General features: G+C 42.3%; 3 protein-coding genes across 5 annotated transcripts; all 3 read right to left on the bottom strand.

Moving 5' to 3' along the window:
* Window positions 1-748: 748 nt before the first annotated feature.
* On the bottom strand, window positions 749-5018 carry LOC6903109 (cell wall protein DAN4). The gene is made up of 3 exons (XM_002132783.3): window positions 4759-5018; window positions 1320-1853; window positions 749-1253 (listed from the first exon to the last, which is right to left on the bottom strand). Exons 1-3 carry the CDS (start codon window positions 4817-4819, stop codon window positions 1042-1044), a joined length of 807 nt encoding a protein of 268 aa, XP_002132819.2. The 5' UTR covers window positions 4820-5018; the 3' UTR covers window positions 749-1041.
* Window positions 5019-7746: 2728 nt separating this feature from the next.
* Window positions 7747-9448, bottom strand: LOC6903108 (dirigent protein 10). The gene is made up of 3 exons (XM_002132782.3): window positions 9138-9448; window positions 8228-8887; window positions 7747-8049 (listed from the first exon to the last, which is right to left on the bottom strand). Exons 1-3 carry the CDS (start codon window positions 9205-9207, stop codon window positions 7811-7813), a joined length of 969 nt encoding a protein of 322 aa, XP_002132818.2. The 5' UTR covers window positions 9208-9448; the 3' UTR covers window positions 7747-7810.
* An 858-nt stretch (window positions 9449-10306) lies between these two features.
* On the bottom strand, window positions 10307-14561 carry witty (without maturity). 3 transcript variants are annotated; one of them, XR_001451241.2, is made up of 5 exons: window positions 14039-14559; window positions 13885-13970; window positions 12262-12388; window positions 10787-11784; window positions 10307-10713 (listed from the first exon to the last, which is right to left on the bottom strand). XR_001451241.2 is itself a non-coding variant. In XM_033380245.1 (5 exons), exons 1-5 carry the CDS (start codon window positions 14097-14099, stop codon window positions 11040-11042), a joined length of 600 nt encoding a protein of 199 aa, XP_033236136.1. In that variant the 5' UTR covers window positions 14100-14561; the 3' UTR covers window positions 10307-11039. The 3 variants fall into 3 exon arrangements, 2 of the variants coding, with proteins under 2 accessions (XP_033236136.1, XP_001356882.3); XM_033380245.1 differs by having other exon boundaries at window positions 10307-11054; window positions 11474-11784; window positions 14039-14561; XM_001356846.4 differs by having other exon boundaries at window positions 10307-11784.
* Between the last annotated feature and the right edge of the window lie 971 nt (window positions 14562-15532).

The following is a 15532-nucleotide window of genomic DNA, read 5'->3' as shown; positions in this document are numbered from 1 at the left end:
TATTACAAAAAGGATTTGAATTTTATACGAATTTATCTCGCTTCATTCTGGACTTTAATAGTTGGCCAATCACAATGTTTTGTAATGGAAGCGTTATACAATATTAATATTAATTTTAATGTATTATTTTTTTTTATAGTTTATTGATATTATTAAAACGCGTTAGTCTGGTAGTCTAGTCTTTCTTCTGTTCCTCTTCTTCTCTGCGGTACTCTCCTCCTGCCTTCGATGCTTGTCTGCTGTTTATCTCGCTCTGCTGTGACTGCTGTTCCTCTGCTGTGACTGGTGTTGCTCTGCTGTGACTGATTTTCCTCTGCTGTGACCGCTGTTCTTCTGCTGTGACGGCTGTGACTCTGCTGTTAATGCTGTTCCCCGCTGCTAACCACTGCTCCTTCAATGGGACAGCTTGCGCACTCCTTCTTACATTAATAGTAATATTTGTATCTTTGTCTGTTAGTATATGTAAGACACAGCGAGAGTTCTTTTATTGGATAAGTTTGTTGTCTGTCAGAATGTATTGCAGATCTAGTCTTCACATTCAGAAGAGTTTATGGCCACAACAATTCATCTCTGTTAAAGTGGAAAATATATCGTACATTTTTGGCTGCCATATCTCTTCTCGGGCTCGAAATCCAGACAGCTGTTTATGATAAAATTTGTATAGTTTATGGAGTCTAGAACGAACGCATTTCCGAACCTGTTCTGGAGTTTCTTTGATAATGTTTGGCAAATTTTTAAACTAATTGGATTTCCTTTTAAAACTATATATTATGTATTTATTAAGTTTTTTCCTTATGCTTCACATTTGGTTAGCTTTAATTAGTTTATACAAATACATTTGTATATATTTCGATATTCGTTTTGCGTGTGTGTTGTGTGTGTTTTTGTGTGTCTCTTAAAAATTATATAAAATTTCGAATCACTTAACGATGAGTGCTGTCTTATGAGTGTGTCTTTTGTTGGTGTGTGTGGGAGTGTTGTCTTAAAGAAACGAGGAATACTAAATTGTAGCACCGGGTGATGATGATGATGACTTGGTCTCTAGTTGCGATGCAGTGCAGCCGCTACGATGGCCAGCATAAGAGATCCCAGGAGCGATGCCTGGAGCGTGGAGCTGCCGTTGCAGGCATTCATGCTGCAGGGGTCGCAGTTGGACAGCTCCGTCCCGTTGTTCTGGCGCTGCAGCTGCTCGCAGACAGCCTCATAGGTGCCGACGCGGGAGCAACCGCGATCTGTGATCAGGGTGCCATTGACTGTTGTTGATTGGAAAGGGAATGATTAGTCTTGGTTTAGAGATTGTTCGGATATAGTCTACTCACCCTTCGCCTGCACGGAGTAGCAGTGGAAGGTGTACTCCGTATCGACCACCGATCGTCGCTGTCTGATGGCCATCGATGGTGTGGTGCTCTCGGTCTCCACGGCCACCAGACGTGTGGTGTTCCTGGCCGCCAGAGCCAACAGATCCTCGGCGGGCGGCGTTGGCCATCCGGTAGTGGTCTCGACCGGTCCAGCTGTCGGTGGCGTCGGTGCAGGCGCCTCTGTGCTCGCAGTGCTCTCTGTGATCAGTTCCGTGGACGTAGTCTCCACTGTGGTGGTTGATGCTTCAGTGGTGGCGGGACTGGTCTCTACGGTAGTACTCTGGGAGCTCGTCTCCATCGGTGTCGTACTCTCCACAGTCGTACTTTCTTGTGTCGTGGTGGTGCTCGCCTCCGTTGTGGTGGTGGTGGTCACTGTGGAGGCTTCAGTGCTGCCGCCCTGATTGAAAAAGTCATCATTGCAGGCCAGTAGTGGTGTGTCCTTTTGCAAATTAGCACAATCATCGCAAACATAGCACATGAGATCGGCATTAATCGCTGCAAATAGCAGGAAAAGTTGGTGTTTACTAAAATAATTTTATCATATACGTATATCGATCGATCTGCAATCTGTACTTCCCTATTCTTAATATATTGTGGGTCTTAACCTTTTTTGATATATTCATATCCCAAAAAAAGCTATCCATCATCTGAATGTGATTCATGTATACAATTTTCTTTATTTCCCTATTCGTTATTGTCTGGGTGCCTTGCCCATATTTTTTGTACATGTGCTCTTATCCAGGAAAAGCTATCTATCAGTTAAAAGTGCTCAATATATAGCTTGGGCAAACACCGACCGATGACAGGGCGCGGAGTGGATCATGTGAGGGTAATAAATCAACACAAATTATAAACCGCCGACTTTGGCGTATTATTTGTCCATTCTTTGGCATCAGTGTATTTGTTCTTAAGCAGCAACTACTTTGTTGGAATTTTTCATTTGAATTTCCCCTCCCCCTCTGAGCAATTTGCATTTGCAACTCTTGCACAAATATTTGCCAGCGTCAAACAGGTAAACAGACAAACTTATCGGGACGGGATGGGTACATTGCCATAATTGCCCTAATAGTGTTATCTGGGGATGTGGATGCGGAACTATCAGCGGAGATAGCAGGTGACTCACCCTTACAATGGCTCCCGTAAGATTATTCGAATAGGCCTAAACCACCATTTGACTGCGTTCGCCATAGATAAATCCACACTGACTGCGTTTCCGATAGATAAATCCCCATGGTATTAATTTCACTATAGATTATTCGCTCGCTTATTGTAGATATTGTCCCTGTTATTCCTATAGATGAAACTTCTTTCGACAGTTCTCCATATACATAATTCTTCTGGGGACTGTGCCTTTCACAATCGATAAATCCTCTCTTAACTACTTTCCACCTGTTGACTCTAGTCCCCTATAGACAAAATCCCCACTTGATTGTTCTCCCTATAGATATTATTCAACTTGATTGTTCTCCCTATAGATAAGATCCTAATATTTGGAAATTTTTGTTTGTTGTTAAAATGATGGACAACTTTTGTCGTGTGTTAATTTATAATATTATTTTTTGGTGTTTATTCTTTTTTTAATTTATCATAAATCATTCTGATTGATGGCTGCCTTTTGGGGTGAGGCACAGCTTGTTGTGGGTTTAATGGCACGTGATAAGCGCCACCGAACCTCTCCATTCTGGAATTTGCACATTTGACTTTTGCATTTGACTTACTCATTAATATTAAGCCTTAATTCTTGTTTAATTGTTTAGCTTCCAGAGTTCTAGACGGTTTATGTAAGTCCATATACTCTGTGGATCGTAAAAGCTTGCTTGCTGTTGGGAAGTGCCGACTTGTACAACACATATTTAATTGAATCTTTGAGCCAGAGTGCAGCCTCTATTGAAGTTTGTGTAACCATTTCTATTGCGTCTTTACAGGCCTCCCTTAGCATCTAACAACAAAACAATATTCAATATAGTATACGCCATATATCTTACCTAACCACTTGATTTCTTCATAGCCCAACGATTACTAAAATATGTATATCTTTTTGCAAAGAGTTTCCCATAGACAAGAAATCTTTCTGCTCCTAAATCTACGAGTATATATCCCTCTTTTGAAATTCTTTAATGAGGCTACTTCAAACTGGCTTCACCCAGAATATGGTCTCCCAAAAAAACAGATTACAGATATACACATATCTCAGCTAACGCCTTTTTATCCATCTTTTATACTGGAATACCTTTTGGAATATAAATCTCTAATGCGAGGAAAGTTATTTTCTTAAGTGGAAATATACATATTTTTTAATAGTCATTCTGTATTTGTCAGGTAATATACACTTGGTGAACTCCCCCAGAACCCGGCTAACACCCCACAATCCCAGATTAAATCGTTCGCAATTGCGTCAAGAGATTGTTGTGAAAAAACTACAGAATTTCAGGTTTTCTCCCCCTTGGCTACGAGAGAGGTAGGTATTTTCTAAGCGGTGCTAATGGGCCAGACAAGTTTTCCCATTTCGGGCCGCTGCTGCTGCAAAATGTGTTAAGTGTAACTATAACATTTTCAATTAGCGGACAGCCTGGCGCGCCAGCTCAATGTCAAATAATATTTTGTATTTGTTCAGTTTTTTCGTTCATATCCATTTGAAAGCTGCACGAACTGCAGCTGACTGACTGAGTTTTCATCGGAGCCATAAATTAGAGGGGACCTATGGCACTTCTAGTGGGCAGGGCGTAGGGGCCTGACTCTTAACAATTCCAGTCGGATGACATTTCCGCATCACAATCGAAAACTGAAATGCCCGCAAATTGGCAACAATCTTTGCATTATTTATGACAGTTTAATAATAACAGCAAAAAAAAAGAGTTAATTTACTCTTTTTAATGTCGTTTGCGTCGGCTGACGTTGTTTCTGTCGATGTTTGATATTCAAAATTCGATGGCGAAACCGCTCATGATCTTGAATTTTAAATTCATTTCGAATGCGCGTTTTGCCGCTGCACATTTATGTACTAATAAAATCTGATACACAAATTTCATTTATTTATAGCGGCAGCAGCAATTCAAGAGCCACAAGACCTTTTTATCAGACATCATATGATTTTCTGGCTGGGCCTACGGCTTGGGGGGCTACTATCTGATATCGGATATACTTGCATGGTGTGTCCAGATATCGGTAATGTCACGACTTGAATATTTGAATTTATCTAGATGTCCAGAATATCTAGAATCGAATGATATGCGATATTATCATGACACTTTTTGTGCATATTTCAGTTCTTCCTTGGGTCTTAGCATGCCATCAGATATATGTATCACTTCTTCTCCAAGAAATACCCATCAAATTTAATCACGACACTTTTCCCGATACTCTAGTATACCCTTTCGGCAACTTCGAGTATAGTCCTTACCTGGCAACGCGAGTAGCAACAGCAGAGAGCTGGCCAAAAAGATGTGACTTTTGCTGGGCATGGTGCTGTGTGTTTGGTTTTATTTTAAAATATATATTTCGGATATATATTTTATATAAATCTGAGTCCCACAGATGATATAGTATATGTACTAATTGGTTGTATTATACTTTTGCACTTTGTGTCTTTTGTTTTCGCGATATCTGGTCTGTGTGCTGGGTCGACCGCAGTTTGCAAATTCTCAAATTTAACTGAAAATCTTGTGATTTGTTTCAGACTTTTTATAGAGTTTTATACTGCGACAGCGGCTACGGCGCCAGCAGCTCCAACGCTGAGAGAGCGGGAGAGCGACCAATGGAGAGACCGTAAAACAAGTTTTACTTTTCTTTTCTTTATTGATAACAAATTAATTTATAATGCAGAAGCGGCGAGCGCGCAAAATTTAATTGCCTGAAAGTAAAACCGAAAGAGAGTTGTTTGTTCTACCGATTCTCTTCCGTTCCCGGGGGCTCTTTTCTCTTAGGTTCTTTACATAGCGATACGGTAGCGGCCGATCGGTTGTCAGGTCTTTCCCATTCATATGATTCAGTTGCGGGGATTAATTCTACCCCATTCATTACGTTCAGATTTGATTGAACCTATTTTTTCTTAAATTTCTTTTGTTTACTCTTTGATTCTCAAGGGTGACTTCTCGTTGGGTCTCCAATGCGATCGGCTCTTAGGTATTTGCCATGTAAGTGATTCCGTTCCTTTCCATCTCAAAATTGAGTAACGATACGATACTTATTCTTAGTTAGCAAATGGAATCGGTGCACTTCCTCTTAATGGGAAAATTAATGGAATATATACTCGCTCGCAATTTTCGCAAATTTCGTTGCTTGAATATTAACTCTGTTGATGTCCCATGATTATTATTCAATATCAAAAATACATACATCACGCAAAGCAAACAAACTCAGGATTGGACAAAGGCAGAGACAGAGCCAAACAATTAACAGTGATATTTTGATGGCAATATTATTGGTTCATCCTATTGACACCTTGTCGTCGGCGCGGGAGAAGGAGTGAGATTTGGGTGGGGCGAAAGAACTTTGGAGTCGCACTAGCTTATACCAGTACGAAATGTTCCAGTCGAGTGCGCAGCAAGGTCGAATCCACTCGAAAGTTAATGAAATTCCCAGACTGACCTACAAAAACAGGGTGAAGACGGGCTGGCTGGCAAATAGAGGTCAACCGATAAGGTGAGTTTTATCAGGTGTGAATATATATATACATATGTATATATTTGCAAAAAAAACTGCATTTTCAATTGGAATACAAATATTTTGTTTGTTGTGTGTTTTTTTTTTATTTTTAAATTTTCTATATATTTTATTATCAATAATAACAAAAGAATATACGAGCTCTGCCATGGAGAGATGAGCTGAAACAACAATTATGTGCTAATAAAAAGAGAAAAAGTTTGCTAAGAAAAGAACAATCTTAGAACCTGTTGAGATCCACGGAAAAAGAAGAGATGAATTATTTAACAGGTCATTCAATGATTTAATTAGAAAAGAGTTCGGGTTTTTTTTAGAATATTACCAATAGTTGGGTGCAAAGAAATTTTCCATCTAAATACATATTAAATTTAGGAGATGAATTCGCTTCTATAATTATCTGTATTACATTTAAGATTTATTGAATTGTTTTTCGCAACAAAACCGCCCAAATGCAACAAAACATTTCGTTCTCTTTCTCTTTTAGCGGCTATAACTATTGGCCCTGAAATGGCTTTCTGATGGTCGAGAGACCATCATAAATCGTGCGTTCAATATGCATATATACGAGTATATCATTCATCTGGGGGGTTCGTGCCGAATAGTCAGTAGATCTGTTTAGTGCCGCTTGAGACAACTGACGCATCAGTCTGAGAGCCGCAGACGGGAGATAAAAAGCTGAACTTCCCAAAAAGTGGAATAAAATATCAATCCAAGTGTCGGCGACATCACGTAAAGCGCGGAGTGACGATTCTCTTGCTCTGACTGCCAGTCTCGATATCGCTCTTTCTCTACCCCCAGAAGAGTGCTCTTTACAGCTCAGAATCGTCAACAAAAAGCCCCAAGACAAGCTGAGAATTTCGAAAGCCTTTTGGGCATGTTCGTCATTACAACTGCGGCCCGGAAGTTGTGAGACAACATTGACGAAAATAAAACGGGGAAGCAAAAAAATGCCCCCAACACGAGCCCAACCCCCATCCACTTTGATACTCGTATTGTATATAGTACTTATATATGTGAAAGTTATGAGCAACATAACAAATTTGGCAGTTGATTTAACCGTTTGTCTGCTTAGAACAAGTTTCCTTAAGCGCACTGATATCGAGCTTCCTCATCATCGAGTTGCTCATCGCCCGATTGAGAACTCTCAATACCAATATCAATCTCAGTCCAGCCCAGTCCAGTCCTCTTATGGCGCCATAAATCTAGTAGAAATTTAAGGCTGCAATTGCCACTCGACTACCTATCGCTTATCAGGCTAAATGGCTCTGGGCAGTGTATCAGTTTATCAATTTATCAGTTTATTAGCTGCATGAAGTCATTGAGTTCTATTTGAAAATTCTAACCGCATAACTGCGTACGGGAGCACCCTCCCCTCATCGTCATAGCCTGCGTGCCTGGATGGATGACTTATCGTCCGAACCTAATTGATTCGATTCTGATTGTGCTTTCGCCCGCCTACAAGTTCCAGGTTGAATGAACATGAAGCGGCCCCCAATGAGTGGGCACTTTCCCACCAACCAGAAAAAAGGGAAACCATAGTTATATATGTGTCTTATCGAAGCCAATTAAACAATTATGCCAAAATAGCCCAGGTGCTCTCATTGCCTCCCGAATTTTGCCATTTTTATGAGACATTGGCGTAAGTGTGCCATAAATAGACGAAAATCAAATCAAACCTCTCATAAATCACCCAACTGCGATTCCAAAAATCAACTCAGACTTGGAATTCTGTTTTGGGGCCATATATTATATATTTCGCTATCAATCCCCCGCTCCGTCCGTTCCGCAGTTTAGGCCACAAGAATCGCCAGTAGCGTCAGTGCTGAGATTGTCCATTGCGCTGACGTCGACCTTGAGCCAGATGCATACATCGATCCCATGGTTATGTCAATGGGTTGATTGCAGCCATTCTCCTCGCACAGCTGACACCCCATCACGCTCCAGTTCTCGAAGAGCGCATCACAGGCGGCGGTCTGATTGCCCGACCTGGCCATGGTGCAGCCCCGATTAGTGATCACGGTATCGTTACCTGGTGGATATATCAAGGGGGTTAGCTAACTGATAAGGTCTCGGTGAAAGTCAGTTCACATTGCTGCGATAATGTCACGGAGGATGTCAGTCGATGATTCAGTCATCGTTACTCGCTACTATCTTATCAATATCGATGCAGCAATGTGAATGGCCTGTACGATAAGGTGGATGCTTACGTTGGAGCCTGGCTGTGTAGCACACGGCAATGTCAGACACCTGTCTGACGGTTCTACGCCTGCGTCGATCATCGCTGTCCTCATCCTCGTCCTCGTCTTCATCCTCGTCACCTTCGCTGTCAACAGAGGCAGCAGCTCCGGGCCGAACTCCGGTTCCGGTTCCGATTGCAGCACCACCTGCAGCACCACCTGCAGCACCACCTGCAGCTGCTCCTGCTCCCACTCCTGTACCAACTGCTGCTCCCCCGCCTGCTCCCACTGCTGCTCCGGGTACTCCTCCACCAACTCCATTTCCTGCAGCAGCTGCTCCTATGCCTATGGGGGACAGTGCCGCATTTGGAGCTGACTCATCGCTGTCATAGTCCTCATCCTCTTCTTCGCTACCATTATTCGCAGCAGCAGCAGGAGGAGCTGGGGGCTTGGACAAACCTGCCCCTGGAATAGCACCAGGACTAGCACCAGGGCTAGCAGCAGGACTGGCAGCCGGACTAGCAGCCGGACTAGCAGCCGGACTGGATGGACTCACACTGGGGCTCTGGCTGGAAATGGAAGCCATGAGCATTCCATCACCATTCGCAGACGTGGGCGAGGCACTACACACCTCCATCTCGCTCAGCTTGGCCGTCTCATCGCAGTCCTGACAGGTATAGCAACGCAGAGCTGGAAAAGCACACACGACGACCTTGGGTTAGTTGTGGGTTGGTGCACAGTGCGACCGTGACAGGTCTTATCAGCAGCTCTTATCAGGCGGATGAGTAATCCGCCCTGCCTGGGCCCCTGGCAGGGTTCAACGGTGCGTATGAGCAACTTTTTGTTTGGGGTCAATCAATTAGCATAGGAACGGACGGGTGCCATGGCTTAGTGCCGTGTGATTTATGGCCAACAGAACACCACCTGGTGCTATACATACCTGAAACACCTGATCCACTGAAAACCAACGCCAGAAGCAGCAACGGCAACAAGAACAACAACGATTGCATTCTTTTGTGTGTTTCGAAGGAGAAAACTTTCAATTTGCAAACCGTCAACGCGTCAAAAAATTCAACAACTTTCGATGTGTCCAGCGCTCCCCGGATGAGAATGTGGGCTCGAAAAGTACTGCTTCTTCTTTTACAGTTCCGGTGTTCTTTTTTTGGTTGGTTTTTTTGGTGCTCTTCGTGTCAGCAAGCGCCACCGAAAATTCAAATGGAACTGCCAGACCGAAGACATCGACAGCAATGGAGGAGGCTGTTGTTTCCTCTATCAAAATAGATTTCTGGGCTATCATGCAATGGTGGGGGCTGGAGACGAGGCGGTGGGTAGAGAAAATAATTTGCTGCCTTGGTGAAACATGTCTCGCCCGGCGACAGAGATAACCTCTGACGATAGCATCGCCAACGACGTTTCTAATGAAATGCGAAAGACAGAGACAGCATTGAAAGGCGAGGGGAGCTGGGATGTTGCACTCGAGCATCTTACATGAGTAATGGGAAAATTATCTTTGATTGGGGGAAAACAAGTCAAAAATCAACAAGCTAGAAATGAAAGTCGAATGTGTATATACCTTAAGGCGTTTGCTTTATCATATATTGATCCAATGATGGTGAACCTTTAGGAAGTTTAGTTGAATTGGCTTTGGAAATATATATGTTACTCTGAAAAGAATTTGTTATCCTAATGATCCAGAAGAGTTGGTGAATCATGCAAATTTGAAACTGAAAGAGTTCTTCGCTTCAAAAATAAGGGCATGATCATCGATGATCTAAGCTCTTGATGATGATAAAGATTATATGTATGTTCTGAAAGATCTCAGCAGAAAGTTGCCAAACACCAAACATTTCCCAATAATTAGAATCTTTCAGTAAGAGCTATCAATAAAGTTCTAAGGAAGGAATTGAAATGATTTCGTAGATAGTCATACTTTTTAATATTTCAACATACTTACACCCCCAGTATCTTGCCACAGAGAGTGAGATCCCACTGTGACCACCCGCTGCAAGAATGATATTATACCTCCCCTAAAGGGTATCACAAAAAGAATCACATCTATGACTGTTATACACCCACAATCGCGTCGTAGAAATGTCTTAAACAAAATCGTTATACTGTCATACAGCATTTATTCGTGTGCTCGCTAAGTATTTTTGTTCGATCTTAGTTCCACTCGAGAATTCGCTTATGAACTAAACAGAATTGATTGCTTGACTAAAAATCAGAGTGTGTATTGTGGGCGTGGCTGATAGGCATATCTAAGCTATATCTCAGTGCTCATCCCTTGACAGATTTACGGTTTACATTTATGTATATATATCGTATCATATATTGCATTGCTTTTGGGTTTTATCCATCTTTTTGCTTGATTTCTAATTGAACATTTAGTTGCATTTATGGCATATTTTTGTTTGTTAAATTCGCATATTTTTGGTTGTATAATATTTGTTTGTTGATTGTTTCTGCGTGCGGTTTTTGCATTGAAGGAATTTCATTATGAAACGAATCCATAAATTCTGTAATTGAACATAAAATATATTAGAATTCTCTTAGAGTTGTTTTCTCCGATTTAAGCACATTTAAAGTTACCTAAGAATACATATTAATACATGTATTAATGTTTATAATTCCCATCTATATTGCTTGCTATGAATATGAAAATTAAAGGCAATCGGTGAATTCTTATACTCATCTTCCCTAACAATTATCAATATAACAATCAACATATAATAAAGCTACAATAAGAGCTAATGGAACAGGTCCTCCATCCTTGATATATATGGGATCGTATGTAGTACATATTTGGATAAGCATATCCCTTAGAGGTCCATTCTCCCTTCCATCAACATCTCATCTCCTGGTAATTGAAAGTTTTCATATTTGTTTTGAATAAAAGCGAATGAGCTTTTCTCTCTTTGAGGTTGTCGAGTTTGTGTCTGTATCTGTGTTTGTGGGATTGTATCGGTGTATTGGAAAGTGTGTGATTGTGTGTGTGTGTGTGCTTACATGGCTAGGGGTTGGGGAGAGGTAAAGAGAGAGGTGGGGCAGGGTCAGGCGTGGGTCTGTAGATGGGGGAGACGAGGGCGAGTGCCATTGAAAGGGCTTGTTCAAATCAACGACATTGCACTCAAATATTTACAAAGTAAACGGTAACGGCAACGGTAAAGGTAACGCTAACGGTAACTCAACCTAAATGCAACCAACGCTACCAATAAGCCACCCATACATCCACCAACACCTCCTTCAACAGTGTATTAGTCCTGGCATTAGGTTTACCAAAAGGATTGCCGCCACCGAACCCAAAGTCAACGTCACTGCCGCGGCCCCGTTGCACCGATCCGATCTGCAAATGTCACAGAAGAAGGTATCCTCCTCCGATTCCTCGTCATTATCGGACGATTCCTGGCCATAGCCATAGCCCTGCTGGCCCTTGCGACGCTGCTGTTGGTCCCGATCCCGCCGGCCCTGATCGCGACTGCTGTCGCCCGCATTGGTGATACGCAGCTTGCTTCGTAGAATCTCACAGGCATCCGAGTCTCCAGTGTCCAGCTGGCAAAAGCGAGCCGTTACGATCTTTCTGGTGTCAGCTGTGGGAAAAAAGTAGAGAACGGATAGCTCTAACTATGATATTCTGGTGAAACTGATGTGCAGTTTATGTTTTTCCAAAGAAAATAAATCGATAAATCTCGATTGTTTATAAAAAGGTTTTTTCGATTCTGGTTCATAAAAAGTGGGAATATTTGAACATTTCCTTGTCATAAAAAAAAACTGATAACGAAATGTGCAACGAAATGTGTATCGCAAAACCATTCTCTGATAAAAGTCAGCCATAAACCAGATATATACTTTGTGGCTGACAGAGAGCAGAGGTTTAGGTTCAATAAATGAATCATGGAGTGAGATGTAAATAGATATGACAGATAATCGTACATCTTAATTCGAAGGTTAGGCACAATCCAATATCCTTTCTTTCTTTTGGAAAAATATGTCTTAATTTTCACTTCAAACACTTCCACTCCAACATGTCGTCAACCTTTTTACCATTCAAAACCCTCTCTACTTACGATCTCTGGCCACAACTTTTTGGCAATTCATTAGCGGATTCTTGTTGGCCCCATTATCGAAGTAGGAGAACTTGTTCAGATCAAACAGCCAGGTGTCCAGTGACTTCATTTTGTCCAAAGTGCAGGTCTGAAACGAAAATGATAGAACCATCTTGAAGAATTGTGTCTTTTATGAACTAAAACGATTGACTTTCACTAGAAATAATGAGAGAAATGGTCGCATTGCATTTGCATTCACTACAATGTTGTCTCCAGTCTGTAATTAATGCCTTAATTGTGATTGCTAGTAACTGATTTATCTTATCTATAAATATATGGTCAATGAGCGATACGAGTATCAGTATTGATGCATTGCGATGCGACGAGACGACCTTCGCTATCAATGGGGAAAATGCACTCACATAACGATTATTGAAACTGCGCTGCCCTGCATTCAACACAGATATCACAAATATGAGGAGAAATAAGGGCACTCTAATCATAACTACGGCCTATATAAGAAAGCTCAGAAATTTATTAAAGATGGGTAGTTCCCCGTTAAAGTTGGTTTACTATCTTGATGATATTTTGAGTTACTCAACTGCTGTGGAATTTATAGCTTGAATAAGTAAATAGTAGTACGGGAATAGAATGGAATTTAAGTAAGTAGCATAAGATTACGCTTAATGCTTGAAACTACTGGAATTCTCATCATTATCGAAGAATTTAATTACTTTGTTCATTTGTTTTAATTTTTGTATAAAGTGGAACAGAACAATCTGTAGGAGTTGTAGTTACAATTGAATTGCAATAAGTCTATCCAACATTTCAGATTAAATAATAAAGATATGCTCGTTGGACGCGTTTCTCTTTTCAAACATACATATATTTTTGTTCCGTGAATTCCAGGAATTTGTTCATTCCATTCCTTTTTGGCAGTCGTTTTTATACATCTTTCTCTTTGCCAATTCAATTTTATTTTACACAGAGATTACAAATCATAGATGGCAATCGTTTTGGCAGTTGCTGCTCTACAAGAGAATTGAATTAATTTTTTTGTGCCAAGAGCTAACGAGATTCCCTCACAGAACTGTCACAAAGGGGGAGAAAGAGGAACTCAAGTGCTGAAAATTTACGTTGTTAGACTTTTGTAAAAGTATTCCAACTGTTTGGCACGTGGCCGGGTTAAGTTCCTTTCATTCCGTCGCTTGCCTTGGCATTCTCACTGGGACACCACTCGCAGTTTTTGGATAGAGAGAGAGAGAGAGGGAGAGAGAGATGCCAGTAACAGAAAATTCACTTAACGGAGGCGGAGGACGACGACGTTGCACGTTTCCGTTTCCGCTTTTGTGGGGTCTATTTCTAACAGTTTTTCCTGTTTTGTATATTTTTTTTTTTTTGAAGGTGCTAGATTTATGGGCCATGTAGTTTTAATTTGTGAGTGCCAGCACTTTGATTAAGGTCACGAGAGATGTGATTAGGCTGGCAAAAGGTTAAGTGAAATGACCGGGCTAAAAATGTGCCGCCTAGAAGGGACGGGCCTCTCGAATACGCAACTCAACAACAGGTCCCACATCATCAATCAATCCACCAGACTGGTGATGGATGAGCCTTTCGCAATTCGTAATCTGTTCACCGACTTACCTCCGGCACAATGCTCGAATTGGAACCCAGATCGGCACAACTGGGATTGTCGCTCGAATCGCACACAAAGCACTGTATGGCTGCGCCTGCAGGATAGAAGGATATTTCGGTTTACTTGAAATTCAGCATTCAAAAAGCCACAGGTAACACACACCATACGATATGCAGCAATGCAGGGCCAACAGCCACAAAATAGCCGACTCTTTATAGCTCATTATTTTCACGTGGTTTCTTCTTCTGTGTTTTTGATTTATATTTAATTTTTTGGAAACTTTTCAAATATTTTATTCCACTCGCGCCCTGAGCTCTCAACTCAGTTGTGTTCGCACTTGCCACAATTTCTGGTGTGTTGTGCCACTGCCGCTGGCCAAATGAAAACTGAAATTGGAAGCCAGAAAGGCAAAGGCAATTGCCTTCAAGAGGAGGACCTACGCTAGACTGAACCGACAGCCACGGGTACGACGAGGGCGACGTCATCGTTTTGGGCACGAGTGTACCAAACGAAGGCTTCACAGGCAACGACTACTGTCGTCTCGGGGGTCCTGCGTCCTGCGTCCTTCGTCCTTCTTCCCTCCTGGTGTATATTGCGTGGGTGCGTCGTAGTCGACGTCGACGTCAACGTCGTCGCTCGAGTGGCTCCTGATTCTGACAGTAATAACATCTTGGGTACCCCCACATGGCTGCAAAAGAGAAAAATTATTCAAATTGCGAAATGCAAAACCAAAAGATTGGTAGGGAAGCGTTCGTCAAAGAAAGAGCGGCAGCAGCAGCAGCAGCCTCCCTCTTTCGAATATTGCAATCTCTTAGCCAAAAACTGTTTTGGCCGCAAGGCCAGCAGCCACTTGAAACCAGCAGCAATAAACCATGTCCTGGAGGAGTCCAGGGAGTGGGGTTTATCCCACCCATTTGACCTATCAGTAACTGGACTCGGCGCGGTTGAGCCAAAATGAAATTATGTATTCATAAAATAAGCGGAAAATGAAGAGCGAGCTGCGTGGCGACACCACACCGGAGGGGGAGCCGTGGAGCCATGGAGCCATGGAAATGGATCCTTGGGATTCTGTGAAATTATGAGTGCCTGGGGAGTTGTCTCAGGAACGGGTTTGGAGACCACAGGATGGCGCAACAATGCGCAGCAATTAGTGGCGCCCAAGAGCGAAAAACTCATCCGCTTTTTTGCATTGCGGCTTGACTTTGGCTCTGGCTCTGGCTCTGACCTCGCCTCTGGACTACGACGACGACTACACTGACATCCTGGGTGTGGGCGCTTATTTATCGCTATCCAAAGGGGTTTACTGCTCTACCATTCCATGACAGCCGTATCTCCCGCGGGGCAGAGTGCACGCCGGCAAGCGTTTCAATTTATCATAAACAATGCAGACTGTGATTGGTGTAGGTCGCGACCCCGGCCCTGGCCCCAAATCCGCCAAAAGTGTTGGCTAATGTGGTCGCTTGTTTCTCCACGAGTATATGTGAGTGTGGGTGTGGGGGTGGATAGTAGGGGTAAAGTGGGATTAGTAGTGTGGGTTGCCATTAGCAGTGAACTTGCTTTGTGGTAGTCCAACATTTTGTTAGTCTAATCCTATGCCAAAAATTATTTGGAGGCTGTTCTGGGCTAGAAAAACTCTTTTTTTCTATTTACATATTG

The sequence above is a fragment of the Drosophila pseudoobscura genome, chromosome 4 (genome assembly GCF_009870125.1).
Source record: "Drosophila pseudoobscura strain MV-25-SWS-2005 chromosome 4, UCI_Dpse_MV25, whole genome shotgun sequence".
NCBI classification, from domain to species: domain Eukaryota; kingdom Metazoa; phylum Arthropoda; class Insecta; order Diptera; family Drosophilidae; genus Drosophila; species Drosophila pseudoobscura.
Note: the sequence above shows the minus strand (reverse complement) of the source record. Positions and strands in the feature narration are given on the sequence as shown.

Excerpts from the sequence above, each read along its gene's own strand:
- LOC6903109 (XM_002132783.3), bottom strand. The coding sequence starts at position 4,819 with ATGCCCAGCAAAAGTCACATCTTTTTGGCCAGCTCTCTGCTGTTGCTA. Across the intron at positions 1,854-4,758 it reads GTTGCTACTCGCGTTGCCAG|CGATTAATGCCGATCTCATG; the intron begins GTAAGGACTATA and ends TGCTATTTGCAG. Across the intron at positions 1,254-1,319 it reads CTACTCCGTGCAGGCGAAGG|TCAATGGCACCCTGATCACA; the intron begins GTGAGTAGACTA and ends AATCAACAACAG.
- LOC6903108 (XM_002132782.3), bottom strand. The coding sequence starts at position 9,207 with ATGCAATCGTTGTTGTTCTTGTTGCCGTTGCTGCTTCTGGCGTTGGTT. Across the intron at positions 8,888-9,137 it reads CAGTGGATCAGGTGTTTCAG|CTCTGCGTTGCTATACCTGT; the intron begins GTATGTATAGCA and ends GTGCTTTTCCAG. Across the intron at positions 8,050-8,227 it reads CTACACAGCCAGGCTCCAAC|GTAACGATACCGTGATCACT; the intron begins GTAAGCATCCAC and ends TATATCCACCAG.
- witty (XM_001356846.4), bottom strand. The coding sequence starts at position 14,099 with ATGAGCTATAAAGAGTCGGCTATTTTGTGGCTGTTGGCCCTGCATTGC. Across the intron at positions 13,971-14,038 it reads GCATTGCTGCATATCGTATG|GCGCAGCCATACAGTGCTTT; the intron begins GTGTGTGTTACC and ends TCTATCCTGCAG. Across the intron at positions 11,785-12,261 it reads AAAAGTTGTGGCCAGAGATC|CTGACACCAGAAAGATCGTA; the intron begins GTAAGTAGAGAG and ends TTTTTCCCACAG.